The sequence below is a fragment of the Hemicordylus capensis genome, chromosome 5 (genome assembly GCF_027244095.1).
Source record: "Hemicordylus capensis ecotype Gifberg chromosome 5, rHemCap1.1.pri, whole genome shotgun sequence".
NCBI lineage: Eukaryota > Metazoa > Chordata > Lepidosauria > Squamata > Cordylidae > Hemicordylus > Hemicordylus capensis.
This window is the reverse complement of record NC_069661.1, coordinates 213,747,859-213,762,583: the sequence shown is the minus strand read 5'-3', so window position 1 is coordinate 213,762,583 and position 14,725 is coordinate 213,747,859. Positions and strand designations below refer to the sequence as shown.

Sequence of the window (14,725 nt, the reverse complement as noted above, 5' to 3'; positions counted from 1 at the left end):
GCCCGGGGGGTGGTTCTTTAAGGGAGGGGTTGCACTTATCCTTCCTGCTGCTCCCCCCCGCCGGCGCTCCATTTTTTGGAAATGATTTTGGGGCGGCAGCATTCCTCCCTGCCACCCCTGCCCCCATCGTTTGCAGGAAAAACTGGAAGTAGCAATTGCATGTGTACCCGCCGCACGCACACCCACCCACTGCGCACGTCACGCATGTGATGTGCGATGTGTGTGGCGATGGGCACACGCTCAATTGCTACTTCCGTTATTTCCTGCAAATGACGGGGGCAGGGGCGGCAGGGAGGAATGCTGCCACCCCAAAATCATTTCCAAAATAAGGAGTGCTGGTGGGGGGAAAGCGGCAGGAGGGGTAAGTGCAAACCCCCCCTTAAAGGGAGACCCCCACCGGCACCGGACAGCTCCTCCGTGGTTCCGTGCCCATCCCTATTCTAGAGTAGTGGTTGGAACGGCTGCATCCTCCACCATGGGGGAGAAAGCTGGTTAGTCACTCCATTTCTCATGACAACAGTTCACTTCCAGATAAACAGGTTGCTTACCTGTAACTTATGATCTGGAGGTGATCCATTGTCATTCATGAGATCCTCCCGTACCTCCCTGCTGCAACATTGAAATATTGGCAGATGACTTACCTGTATGGACAGTTGATTGGACACTTCAAAGAATGTTTGAGCATCAGGTGCTCTGCAAGAAACTGAATCAAAATGGTGCCCAACTGACAAGAAAAGGAACACACTGCCAGAGAGGAGCTACTTAATCTATCTGGAGGGTTCTTGCGCAGGTATAGTAACTCATTTTTCATGAATGACAATGGATCACCTCCAGATCATAAATTACAGGTAAGCAACCTGCTTTTTTCTCAACAACATTACCATTCTTTCTTTGGTCCTTGACTCACACCTTCAAATTCAGATGTCTTGGAGGAGTGGCTGTGTCTCTCTCTCACATTGGAGACTGAAATGATCAGTGTTGAACAGGGAATGCAAAAACAGATGGATAAATCAACTTGCCTTTACACTTTCTTTGCTGTCAATGGGCTTAAAGAAGAAATCTAATACAAGTGATTAAAGCCTGTTCCAGAAGCAACAAATATTTTAGTAATCTATTCAGTACTTCAACTATAAACCTCCGCATAAAAAAATTAAAATCTGTTTTGTCTTTCTTGAAAATGGCTTAACCAGAGGTGTAGTGGGGTGTGTGTGCGCAGGGACGGAGCACCGATACTTCTCGGCTTCTCTGGCTTTTGGAATGGCCATGTGGGCTGTCATGGAGAGCGCCGGCACTTCTGAATTTGCAACTAAATCACTGGGCTTACATAGGAAGCTGCCATATAATGAGTCAGACCATTGGTCTATCTAGCTCAGCATTGTCTTCACAGACTGGCAGCAGCTTCTCCAAGGTTGCAGGCAGGAATCTCTCTCTGACACACATCTTTTCCCACTGGCTGATCACACAAGCTTGCAGGGTGCATCTGGGAGACGCAAGACCAATTTTCGTCCCCATGGATGCAGGCATCCTCTAAGAAAATCAAACAAAAAAAGCAATGGGAGGATGAAAAAAATGGATTGACCAATCTAAATAGACACCCCAAGGACACGGGGATGGGTCTAACCCAACAGAATAGATTCAAGGTGCTAGCAACCATGGCAGAGGTTCCAGATGCCAATGATGAATTGATCCCTCCTTCAGACTCGGAAGTTGCCCAACAGGTAGATGAGTTGATCAAAGAACAGAGACAACTCAGAAAGCCAGCAAAAAACAAATGGATATCCTCGAAGCACTCAAGGGCCCCAAAGAAAACTGGACTAAATACACCCAAAACTGTAACCGACCTGGAGGAAGAGTTGAGGGTGGAACAAGACAAAGCAGCAGAAATATGGAACCTAAAGAAAGAATACAAGAGCATTCTAAAACAACATGAAGAGGAAAAGTCAGCCCTATGCCAAGCCATACAAACAAAAGACCCATCAATCCAAACTTCAGGGGAGAAAGACCCCGATGTGGAAAAATTGGACCTAGTCCTAGCCGAGATTAGTGAAGATACTGCAGAACTTAAGTCGATAGACTTGAGTTACAGCTATCAGTTTGCAAGGATAAGAAACATACAGGAGGAAATGGAAGAAATTAAAAGCATCCTAGAGGACCCCCGACAGGGACACGAAGTAACTACCTTGGCCAAAAATGGTGTTACTGATGATTGTATCATGACAGAAGAGAATATGTTAGTGGAAGAAGGGACAGATCCTAAAAACAGCTTGGACGAAAATGTAGAAAAAGAACATCCCTTAGAGGCCTCCCAGGAACCTGGGAGCTAAAATGGGTCTATTCTCATCCCAAACTACCCTGCCTTGCCTCCCGTCTCTGAACCCCAAACCCCCTCCCCCTTACCAACCCTCCCCGGGGCCCATCTGCCTCAAAGTAGGTCTACACTTTCACGTGAAGTAAACGTGGAAGGAGTAGGCGGTAATACTGTTATCATGGAAGACATAGAGGTAAGGGTTGAATTAACCCAATAAGCCCCTTTGAACAATACTTGACACGATCTGAGATCTAAGGAACAAATGCCTACTATTCTATTGCCTCACTTCTACGTGAACAGCGACTCTTTGTCTGAATGGGTCCATGCCTTACACATAACACCCTCCTATCATGGGTTGTCGGGCCAATTCCTATAATATACTTACATGGAATGTTAACGGATTAAGGTCACCAAATCGTAGGCAAGAGATCCTACACTTTTTAACAAAATGGAACTATCACATCTATGTTCTGCAAGAGACTCATTTCGAAAATGAGAGCTACCGCTTTTTGGCACAAATGGACAGCAATGGACAGTGGGCCCATCTTTCTGGTCCTATGATGGTAGCAGCAATGCAGGGGTAGTGATATTGTTTAAAGACAGACCTGATCTCAAAATCGAGAGGGTATTGGAAATTGATCAGGGCAGACTAATGTATGTAGATTTTACTGTCAGGGGTGACCCAAGCTCGGCAACCACTCTAAGGCTCGACTGAGCCTTTAGACTCTGTGCCATATATGCCCCAGTACAATCACACCTTAGGAAGGCTCTTTGGGCTAAACTAAATATATATGTGACACCAAGCGCCACCTCCTGATCGCGGGGGATTTTAATAACAGAGCCCAACTGAGCGACAGGAAAGCCTTTTCGGGAGGCCTCCCAGTCTCCCCCTCAAGTCCCTCTCTAACAAATGAGGAAAAAGCTCTCCAACGTTTTCTGAGTGAGACTCTGGGTTTAGATGATAAGGCCTTGGCGGTATATAATGATTTGGATTTCCCCCCAATCCGCCACGAAGAGAACTTTAAATCGCAGTATAGACATAAATTTAAAACTGGAGTCAAATTTACATATTACCACCCAAGATCAGCTAGCTGGCTAGATAGACTCTGGGCTCCCCCTTCTTTTGAAGTCTACAGGTGTAAACTAGTACTTACCCCATGGTCAGACCATGCAGCTGTGGGATTTATTTGTAATCTCTCTGAGGTAATTCCACATGGTAAGCCCTTGTGGCGATTACACCCAAAAATGTTAAGTGATGAATATCTCAAAGGTGTCCTTTTATCAGAACTGAGGTGACAGATCCCTTGGCTACTAGAGGCAGAAGATGATCTTTTGGGAGCCTGGGAGACACTTAAAAAGAGGGTGGGCTACTGTACTAGGGCAGTGACCAGCCGGACATATAAGATAGGGGTCAAAAATTATCAGAAAGCGATCACCCAACATCTGAAGATTGTTGATAAGATGAACAGGGGAGAAGCCTTCGACGTTGAATCATGCCTCCGCTACAAAGAGACAATCAGGACATTTCAAAATGAACTGCGGCACAGGCGTTTAGAAAATAAGCAGTATCGCTTCAAAGGGTCTGTAGTTGAAAAAGGGGAGTGGGCAAAGGACAAGATACATGCATCTAGTTTGACATTCCAAGGCCTGCGATCGGATGGAAGTAGCCCACTAATGGCTGGCCCCCACGATATTTTAAAAATCATGGCCCAGTTTTATACAAACTTGTATGCATTGAAGGATATTTCTGTAAAGGACATTCAATCCTATCTAGATAGGTTCTGCAGTCTGAATGAATATGGTCTCGGCTATTCCCTCACTGAGGGGGGAAAAAGCTCTTTGACCCATCCTGTAATGATAGAAGAGGTCAGAGCAGTTATCTCAGCGGGAAAGAACACATCGGCCCCGGGGCCTGATGGTCTGACATGGCCTTTCTATAAGATTTATGCAGACCAGCTACTACCAGTTTTAGTAAAATTATTTAATTTTGTCCTAGACAATGGGCGTTTAAATCGGTCCTTTGGGGACGGCCTCTTAATTCCACCCCCCCCCAAGAAAGGTGACACCACTTTACCACAAAACTGGAGACCGATAACCCTCACAAATATCGATTACAGAATCTTTGCCAAAATCCTAAATAATAGATTGGTGAAAGTGGCCCCTAAATTGGTCCACAGCTTGCAGACAAGCGCTATCTCGGGAAGAAAGATGACAGACTCATTGTGTCTGCTGAGATAACTTTTTTACTCTATACAGAATGAAAGTTGGAAAGGTCACCTCCTCTTATTGGATCAAGTTAAGGCCTTTGACAAAGTGAACCACAATTATCTGTGGACATTGTTGAAAGCTAAAGGTATACCACCCCTATTCGTGACTTGGATACAGCTGCTCTATACGAATGCGAAGGTGACACCACAGATTAATGGATGGCGGGGCGACCCGATCACTTTGCATTTGGGTGTCCGCCAAGGATGCCCACTGAGCCCATTACTTTATGTTTTGGCCCTGGATCCGATCCTGATCAGGATTCAGAGAGAACCCCATCTGCAAGGACTCTCGGTCTCTATCCCTCTGCCCTGCGAGACCTTCCCGGGAGGGAGGAGGAGGGAGAGTGATGGGATAGCCGAAACACCTGTCCACTCAGAACCGCATTCTGAGTTTAGGGTAAAATTTGTAGCTCATGCCGATGATGTTACATTACTGTTATCGAATGAAAATGAAATCTCTGTAATAGACCTCTTCTGGGAGTATGGCAAGATCTCGGGCTCAGAATTAAATGCTGACAAAAGTGTATTTGTTAAAATGGACCCCAGACGCCAGCAACTCTCGTGCCTACCCATCTCTGAATGTAAAAGCGAAGGGGCCCCAGAGTCCAAACTGAAGTGGGTAGATACAGTAAACATTTTGGGGATTGAATATGGGATTAAGGAAAAAGTCTGGGGGGGGAATTGGACAGATTGGGAAGAAAAAGTAATGCTTAAAATCACCATGTGGAAAAAATGGAGCCTTGCCATGTACCAGAAAGCGGTTTACATCCGGACTTACCTGACACCCCCGGTGCATAACCTGGCGGTAGTCTATCCTCCCCCGCTCGATCTCCTTCGGAGAGTTGAAAGCCAGATCTTCCGTCTAGTATGGCACACAGCGTCCTTCCCTTTGGCCCATGCGGTAGCATTTAAGGAGGTTGAGCGGGGAGGCCTAGCCCTACCTGCCCTGCAACCCTATTTTGTAACTGAATTCATATCCTACAATTTTGGAAACTGGATTTTTGTGAATGTCCATAATATGTCCAACCTGCAAAAAACCTAGGTCTCGCTTTTCGCTCTGCATTGGCGCAAGTCAGCATGGGGCATAGCATGGTGGGGGGGAAGGATCTTTCAATGGTAATATCACACAAGTATTAAAAAGAGAACACCCGGACTACTTGAGAGATTTGTTATTCACACTTAAAAAATGGAAGGTTGAACCGGATCTATTTAAAGGATCCTCCTCAGTTAAGCAGCTAAGGAAAACAATTTATGGAGAGATTCTAGAAGTGGGTTTCTTAAAACCTGATTTAGAACGTAAACGCTACAAACACCGCACCTCACAGTACTTGTTGCAACCCAATCACCCTATCACTCTCTTGAAAGAGAAAAAAAGTCCCTTTCCATTTATGGGAAACAAGGTGGCGCTTATACCATCAAGTACTACCACTTAATGCGGCTAAGCCATGGCTCCCAGAGGACCAGCAAGAGTGCTCTAAAATCACCTGCAAACAGAAAGCTAGTGAGCTAGGTAAAACATTCAGGGAAACCCACTCACATTTCTTAAGAGAGTGTGTGGTAGCCAAAAGAGTGTGGCAGGGAGTAAGCAAGCTGTTAGTGTGGCCTGATTTGGAAAAACAGACTTGGGAAGAACTAACCTTGGGTTTGAGCGATAGAACCTCCTTTCGAGGTCCCAGAAAGAAACCTTCAAGGAAATGGGACGGAACGGGTGCCCTCATACTAGGGAATTGGAATGTTCCTCTTCTCGTAATCAGGTTAGTAAACCTGTATGTCATTTATGCAATGCTCCTGCATAGGAATAGGGAGGGAAGACGTGACCAAGAGGTTCACGCAGATGAGGCAGTAAATCTCTTCTGGAAAAGTTTGTATGGTTATGTGCAAAAAGACAAGAGTATCTCTTCTAAACAGCAATGGGACAAATTGTGGAAATGGACGTCGGACGTAAACCAACCCCCCCCCCCCGATTACCTGATGTGCCTTGAAATCCCCCACCCCCAAGTTACAGTACTATCTGCATATACTTCATAACCTTGTGGGTTTCCAAATCCTTGTGTGTAAATCTTTGTAGATATATCATGTATAAACAACCACTTTGTATATAATTGTGCTTTGGCAACGTACTGTATGCTTTGGTAGTTTGTTGGTTCAGTTAAAAAAATCTTGTCCTATCTTGGAGAAGCCAGGGAGGGAACTTGAAACCTTCTGCTCTTCCCAGAGCAGCTCCATCCCCTGAGGGGAATATCTTACAGTGCTCACCTTTGTAGTCTCCGATTCATATGCAACCAGAGCAGACCCTGCTTAGCTAAGGGGACAAGTCATGCTTGCTACCACAAGACCAGCTCTCCATTTATTTGAAGCTCAAACATGGAAAAAATTTCAAGCAGTACTGATAAAGGCAAACCTCAATAAACAACAGTATAGTTTGTTAGCTTTCTACATCACAACATTCACATTATGCTATGAATCATAGTTTTGATTAATGGAAAACCTTACTGTGTATTATCCAGTTGAGCAATCTCATGAGAAAGCCTGTTGTGGATCAAGAATCTTAACACATCTTGTGAAATTCATGGCTAGCACTCTAATTACTCAATTATTGTTGGCAGCAAAACAATAACCTCAAACGCATTGCCTTTCAGTGGAGTCAGTTACATCTGTGGCCATCTAGATGAGGTAATTGTGTCAACTGTCCTATAGCCATAACAGGGCACCAAAAGAACGAACAGCATAGTTGTTGGTAATAGGATGCTAAATAATTTATGATATTCTGTATGCTTTGTATTATCTTGTAACAGATATATACAGTACACACCCATCGGAGATTTAAAAGATTTTTCTTCAGTAATAATTTCAACTTGCATGTTGGGAGGTGGGTTTGCGTTTGAATCTCATTACGGATTCACTGCAATTCACTGTCTCGTCTACCCTCCCACTCTCAAAGGAGACAAAATAACTATCTCCCACACGATTGCTTTAAGGATGGACCAATGATGATTATAAAATATTGTAAACGTTTTTAGATGCAAGCCTGTACGCATTTTTAAATGCATGTTTAAGATCACTGCAGAAATAAAATAAGGGGCACCAAGCAAACCAAACCCCTTAACTAAACAGTATTCCATGCAAAACTACCAGTCGGTAAAATCAGCACGTCCACCCTTTACTGAACGTGGCTGTTTCAGAGGCTAACACGATCTCCGAAGAGGGAGAAAGAGTGCCTTCCCAGCGGCGGACGGAACTACAAAACGGAGGGTTCTGGGAAGCCCAAAGGGGAAGTGACGTGTCCATGCAGTGCATGCTGGTTTGCTAACAGCAAGGCCAGTCAGGCAGAGAAAGCTACCGGGAAAAGGAAGAGCTGTTACAGCATGACAGCCTCGCCGAAGTGAACTAGTGCCCCGGCGGCTGGAGACTCCGGATGCTTTCTCAGGTAGCAGGTGAGGTTTCTGCGAACGTGAATCTAGCCAGGGTTGTCTGGGTAACGAGGAGTTTTGTCATGTGCTGGCAGGCATTCCCAGCAGGTCTGCTACTGCCGAACCGTGCATCTGAGAGCGCTGCCTTGAACTGCAGGGCAAGCGGTAAACTTGCCCGCTGTTTGCTCTGCGCGCGATGATTAAAATGCAGCAGATAAGAACGAATGAAGAGGGAGGATTTAAATACAGAGGCTCTGTAAAGGAGCCAGGCCCGAAGGAAGCATTAGTGTGGGCACCCCTAATTAATCTCTGAGAGGCAGGTGGAGAATTGAACTTGGTCTGCTGCTTTTGCTGCTACTCTACGGGTGTCTCCAGCAAATGGCTAAGCAGCCCTACATCATTTTGAAGGGCACGCACTCAAGACTGCTTCTTTTATGCTCAGTGTACTAATCTGGAGGAACTGCAATCCTGCGGTTCTGCGAGCATACATGTGGATTAGATTCTTTGTTCTGCACTTAGGGAGATAGTAAGTTAATTAACCTGCCGTGAACTTGTCTTCTGAGCACGGTTGGGGGTGGGATTGATTCTGTGTGCAAGGTAGAAAGTGTGGTCTCCAGGATTTTAATGCAGGAAATTAATCACGATGTGGTCTGTGCTTTCGAAATTTTAGCATGTGAGTTTCTTCTTCTTAAGAAGGGAATATGCTGGCATAAAGAAATGGGATCACACTACAGTAATGCATTTAAATTAAGGGGAGCAGACAGTGTTAGCCATAAACAAGGTGCATTTAAACTTAGTAGTGCAGAGGGAAAGATTGAGGAGGAACTCCATTTTTTTTGTGGTGGGGTAGGAAAGACATGGTTGGGGAGGAGATATGGATTTCTAGGTTTGGTGGAGGAAATTCAGTAAAATGAGGGTGGAGGAACTTTTCAAATGTTTATGGGGAAGATCTGCACCCCTGATTAAATGAGGAGTTTGGACCAAAACTCTTGTGTTCCATCCAGTGTGTACCTTCTGTGCATGTTGTCTGACCAACACTGCATTTTGTTAATGTTCCTTGTGAATATCTGTTCATATACCATCAGGTTGTGTCATATCCACTCTTCTCTTCCCACCTGCCACATTCCAAAACCACACAGTTAGGAAAGAGATGCTAGCTTTGAAAACTGGTGACTCACAAGGCCTGAGAAGTCTGTTGTGGCACCTCTTTAGAACTTTTGGAAACTTGCACTTACCTGGGGAAGAAAGGTAAAGTGTTTACTTAGTTTTAAAGAGTTGTGAGGCATAAGTAAGTACTAGGTACTATCCATAAGTACCAAGGCTGGGGGACCTTGTTCATTACAGTGTTAGTTAATGTTGTGGCATGAATGTGTCCTGCATAGTGATAGTCATGTGAAAGGTTTTTTAATGTGAATCTGCAGAGGCCCCAAATTCCTTGCAGTAACTGCTGTGTTATACCTTGTTGAGGCATCCTATCACCTTGTTGAACTAAGTGCTATATTAGTGCTTTGGCTAATAGTGTATACATTAATGAAAACATCTTTAATTAAAACATGGTGTCCAACTGGTCTAGCTATGCATGTCTGCTTGGAAATACACTGCAGTGTATGTTAAGTGGGATTTATCCCTATGTAGGCATGCCTAGGCTTGCAGCCTGAGAAGTGTCATTAGTCTTCTAAAACTCTACTAGCAAGATAACTGATTTTCAAGACAGCCTGTTACTCTGAACCTATGATGCTCTCCTAGCAGAGCCCTACAATCTCATTGGTAAGAGATCAAATAAATGCCTTTATCAGTGATTCCCTTATTATTTGTAAGAGAACCCACATTTTTAATTGTTCCTTTGCCCACAAGCTACCTCTTACTGCCTTGTGTCATATTGTTACCAGCAACTGGAGAAATAGTTCTGCTTGGTGATTTACAGTGAGCTATGCACAGTGGATGGAAAGTTGTCCCTAGCACCAACATTCTTCATTCAGGAGTAATGGGAGATCCTAACATCTCTTAGGAGCAGAATATCACAAGAGAGATGTGATCATTTGTGTGCCCCAGTGGGTTGCATATGTCCTACTACAATCTCTAGACTGAGTGAAAATTTGGTCTTTACTATGCTCTCTGTGTGCCAATTCAGGTAAACGCCTTTCTCCTTTGGGGCTTGCCCTAACTCTGATCTATGCATCTTCAGGAACATTGCAAGAATGTTTTTGTTTGTGTTGCCATGCGATGTTTGAAACTGCCGTTTAAAAAAGTTGTTTCTTCTTTGTTTTTTGGCATCTGCTGTGTTAATATGCCTGTTATATGAAGCAACCTTTTCCCACCCTAAGCCTTTGGGATGCGATGTGGGCTGCTAATATAAAAGAGCCTGCTTAATCCTTCCCAATATTTCTTCTGAATTCTGCAGAAAAGTATTATTACTATTATTATTTATTATTATTTATTATTACATTTGTATCCCGCTCTTCCTCCTAGAATCCATAAAGACATTTGCAATGCTTCAATTTAACATTTGCAAATGACTTAAATCTTTCTGTACAGGTACCTCCCCAGTCAGCTCCAATAAATCTCTCAAACATCTTCACATCTTTCCTAGTGTGGGAAGCAGATTGCTCTTATGAAAGATGGTACTGCTGCTGTGGTTGGTCATTAAATCTTGTATACAGTTGAGGTGTCTTGATCTCCCTCTTGCATATGTTATCTCCCACCCCCTCAAAAAAACTCCCAAGGCACCTGTTACCAGATCTATAGAGATCATTCAGCATGTATCTCCCAAAGGGACAGTTTTTTTCTTCTTTTTTGCATTCTTCATCACCTACATTCTGACAGGTTTATGTCCTCCTTTTGTGGCTCTTGCTGGTTACTAATTGATAGAGCAACAGTGTGTGGATGGCAGTCCAATGGCCAAGCTTTTTAGAATGCCCCTAGGATAATGCAAAAAAACTAGATGTTTACCCTTTGAGCACTGGGAGAGAGTGTCTTGTTTCAAGACTGTTTAAACAGAAGCTTTGCTCTTCTGTTCCTGCCTGGTACAAGATCCCATTGAACAAAGCACTGTGCAATTCATATTTCTTCTTCACAAAAAATCCTTACAATAATTTGGGCAGAGAAAGAGAGAATTATTTGCTTAAAGCTACCCAATGACCATAAAAACTGCCCAGGGACTTTTTTGTATGGGGCGGTGTATAAGTGTACTTAATAATAATAATAATAATAATAATAATATGCAATTTGGCCCTGTGTGCTTGCTTTTTCTAATCTATATCACTGTTGTGTGAAGGTTGCAGTGGGGAGGTCAGGATAACTGAGCAAGTGGTGATTCTCTTTATTTATCAGGGAGAGGTAACTGGCCCTATTCAACCCCAGCACAGCATCCTTTCAACTGCTATTGCTGGTGTGTGTCTTATGTTTCTTTTTAGATTGTGGGCCCTTTGGGGACAGGGATCCATCTTCATTTTCTTTTCTTTCCTCTATGTAAACTGCTTTGGGAACTTTTGTTGAAAAGCGGTATATAAATATCCATAGTTGTAGTATCGCAGTGTGGCAGAGGGGGTCCTTAACTCGTCCGCGCTCCCCACCCTCCACCTGTGGCCCCAGCCTGGATCAGGACCCCTGTCCCTGCAATTTTTTTCAGGAGAGAGGTTTTTCACAGGCAGGTGAGGTTTTGAACCTCCATTTCCCAAATGCAAAAAGGTGAAGTGTGCCATCGTGTAGATGTCTACTCCTGGCGACCAGAGAGCCCTGTGGTTGTCTTTTGGTAGAATACAGGACAGGGTTACCATTGCCATCTCCCACGCAGTATGAGATGATGCCTTTCAGCATCTTCCTATATCACTGCTGCCCAATAAAGGTGTTTTCCTTAATCTGGCAAACATACCAGCGGGGATTTGAACTGGCAACTTCTGGCTTGCTAGTCAAGTAATTTCCCTGCTGCACCCTAACACTTAATGCACCACATCTAGGCAACTCCTAGTCTCCATTTGGAGAGAGTGCTGCTTCATTTTAAAAAACTTCTTTAAAAAAAAAAAAGGTCTGGGTGGCTCAGGCAGAGGGGTTCCTGCTGCTTCACAAGTCTCTTTGCCTGTCATGTTGCCCACCTGCTGCAGCAAGCACAGTTCTAATACTGCATCGCAGCAGTTGGGAGAGTGAGGAAGTGAAGTGAAGAGGCCAGCTGGAGACGTGAGGTGGAGACATAGTTGGCTCTCTGCTCTCTGGGGCCCACTGAATGTTTCAAGCGAGAGACTCCACTTCTGAACTGAGACTTGTCTATCAAAACTGCCTCATGCAGACTCCGCAGCTTAAAAAGTAAAGATTTAAAAATATACCACTTTTAAAATGGAGGCTTCTAGCCTAATATCCCTTTGGATGCATTTGGAGGAAATCTGTTTTATAGTGCTACATGTTTGAACTACTGTCATGTTTGCATAAGCAACTTTATATAGCTTAATATATTGATTGCTGGGTTCAGATCTCTCCTATAAACTGGATCTGCTTCCATGATGATATGGGTATGTTGAGATGGTTAGTTGGGGATTCTCTCCAGAGTCTAGGATGTGGCCAGGTGTTTTATCTGATTGTTCCATCATGTGCCCTACTTACAGCTTGACATGTATTTCACTACACACCACTATAAAGCTTCTGAAGTTGGGTTGAGCAATAGTGTGTGGTCATTAATAGGTTTAAGGACAAGCCAAGCATGTGGTATGGAATGTGTGCTTGCTTTCTAAATTCATCTGTATCCCAAACACCCGGTTAGCTTAGTTTCCAACACATTTTCAGTAAAACAAACAAAAACAGATCAACCAGCTTAATTAGAATTCAACAATGTTTTCTGATGATATTGATCATCATATATTGATAACAATGCTGCAGCATTAATGGATAGGATGATTTCTGACAATAAGACATTACAAGGTTTTGCCATGGACATACACTAACTAACCTTAATTACGTAAAGAACTTGACTATCGGACAAACTTCTTCAGTTTGAGCTCGCAAGCTTAATAATGAGAATAAGGAAATATTTTTCTTAACCACTTGAATAAGGAAAGATCAAATCTGTATGAACCGGATAGTAAGAGTACAGTAAGTGTACATTCTCAAAACCTTCTTGAGAATGATTAAGGTTGCAATTCTGAACATACTAGGTTTGAAGATCTATTGATTCTGAGCAAACATGCATAGAACTATGATGTAGGAACTGTAAAGCACTATGTCCATTAGAAATCCTATAGAAAGGACTGATTCTAAATGACGTATATATGCTTTAATATCTCATCCATTATGTCTGGCAACTATATGCATGGTGAACATGTATTCAACATGCATACAGAACAGGTTAATTTAACTAAGGGTCTTGCTCTTGTGGCTAAGATGCACAATAGAGATGTATGGTATTGGGATATTGCACATTTTTTTGTTATAATTTTGCACAAATCAATACGCTTATACTTGGCCTTTGCAGTCAGAGGAATGACTTGAATCCTTTATATATATTTTGAAGAGTTTGTTTATGCAAAATAAAGTCATACTTTCCAATTATCTACATTTAGCAAACTTTGCATACATAATCCTGCCACATAAATTAGCTGAATACACTACTGTTTATACCAGAATATGCTGGGGGAAAGGTTTAAATATGTATTTATTTGTATATTCATTCATTCATTCATTCATTCATTCATTCATTCAATTTCTATACCAACCTTCCAAAAATGGCTCAGGGTGGTTTACACAGAGAAATAATAAATAAATAAGTAGAATAAATAAATTAGTAGAAATGATGACTCTAATCAATTTTAACTGGTGTTCTCGATTTTTAACACTCGGTAATAACAGCCCTGCTGGATCAGGCCCAAAGCCTATCTAGTCCAGCATCCTGCTTCACACAGTGGCCCACCAGTTGTCTCTGAGAAGCCGACAGGCAAGAGGTGAGAGCATGCCCCCTCTCTTGCTGTTGCTTCCCTCTGAGGCTGGTTTATAGCCACTAGACTAGTAGCCATTGATAGACCTGGCCCTACATGACTTTGTCTAAGCCCATTTTAAAGCCATCCAAGCTAGTGGCCATCAGCACATCCTGTGGCCGAGAATTCCATAGGTTAAATAATGCGCTCTGTGAAAAAGTACTTTCTCTTGTTAATCCTGAATTTCAGTTTCATGGGATGATCTCTAGTTCTAGTGTTGTGAGAGAGGATGAAAATTTTATCTGTCCACTCTTTCTGTTTCATGCATAATTTTATACACCTCTATCATGTCTCCCTGTAGTCGCCTCTCTTCCAAACTAAAGAGCCCCAGATGTTGTAGCCTTGCCTCAGAAGTAAGGTGCTCCAGGCCCGTGATAATCTTGATAGCCCAGTTCTGCACCTTTTCTAGTTCTTAAGAAATGGTATTTATTTGTTTAAAATATTTCTATACCACCCAAAACTTGCATCTCTGGGTAATTAGATCAATAATGCAAAAACAAAGACCAAAAAGAAGAAGAAGAAAGAATCAAGCCCAAGTGAATATAAGCGATATAGGAAGATGCTGAAAGGCATTATCTCATACAGCACGGGAGGAGGCTATGGTAAACTCCTCCTGTATTCTACCAGAGACAACCACAGGGCTCTCTAGTTGCCAGGAGTTGACACCAAGAGATTCTAACTTGGGAAGTCCTGATTTGCTCCTGTGCTACACCAGCTCTCAATATTTGAACATACTTGCATCTTTGCAAAATCTATGTAGATATGTGACAATGGGCAAGGAAC

The 14,725-nt window shown here is 43.1% G+C and overlaps 2 protein-coding genes across 10 annotated transcripts in view; both read left to right on the top strand.

Annotated features, from left to right (window-relative positions):
- The window catches only part of MEI1 (meiotic double-stranded break formation protein 1), an 88,129-nt gene extending 86,973 nt beyond the window's left edge, over nucleotides 1-1,156 (top strand). For all 6 annotated transcript variants that reach the window (XM_053254230.1, XM_053254227.1, XM_053254229.1 and 3 more), the window contains one exon: nucleotides 922-1,156. In XM_053254230.1, the coding sequence (XP_053110205.1) occupies nucleotides 922-967 (46 nt within the window). In that variant the 3' untranslated portion in view covers nucleotides 968-1,156. The remainder of the gene's footprint in view (nucleotides 1-921) is intronic.
- A 6,676-nt stretch (nucleotides 1,157-7,832) lies between these two features.
- CCDC134 (coiled-coil domain containing 134) overlaps nucleotides 7,833-14,725 on the top strand; it is a 37,239-nt gene continuing 30,346 nt past the window's right edge. Inside the window, exon 1 of one of the 4 annotated variants that reach the window (XM_053254252.1) lies at nucleotides 7,833-8,009. The gene's annotated coding sequence lies outside the window, so the exon portion shown is untranslated. Of the gene's footprint in view, nucleotides 8,010-9,095; nucleotides 9,234-14,725 lie in introns of those variants that run through there. The other 3 variants (XM_053254249.1, XM_053254248.1, XM_053254250.1) reach the window with 3 other exon arrangements.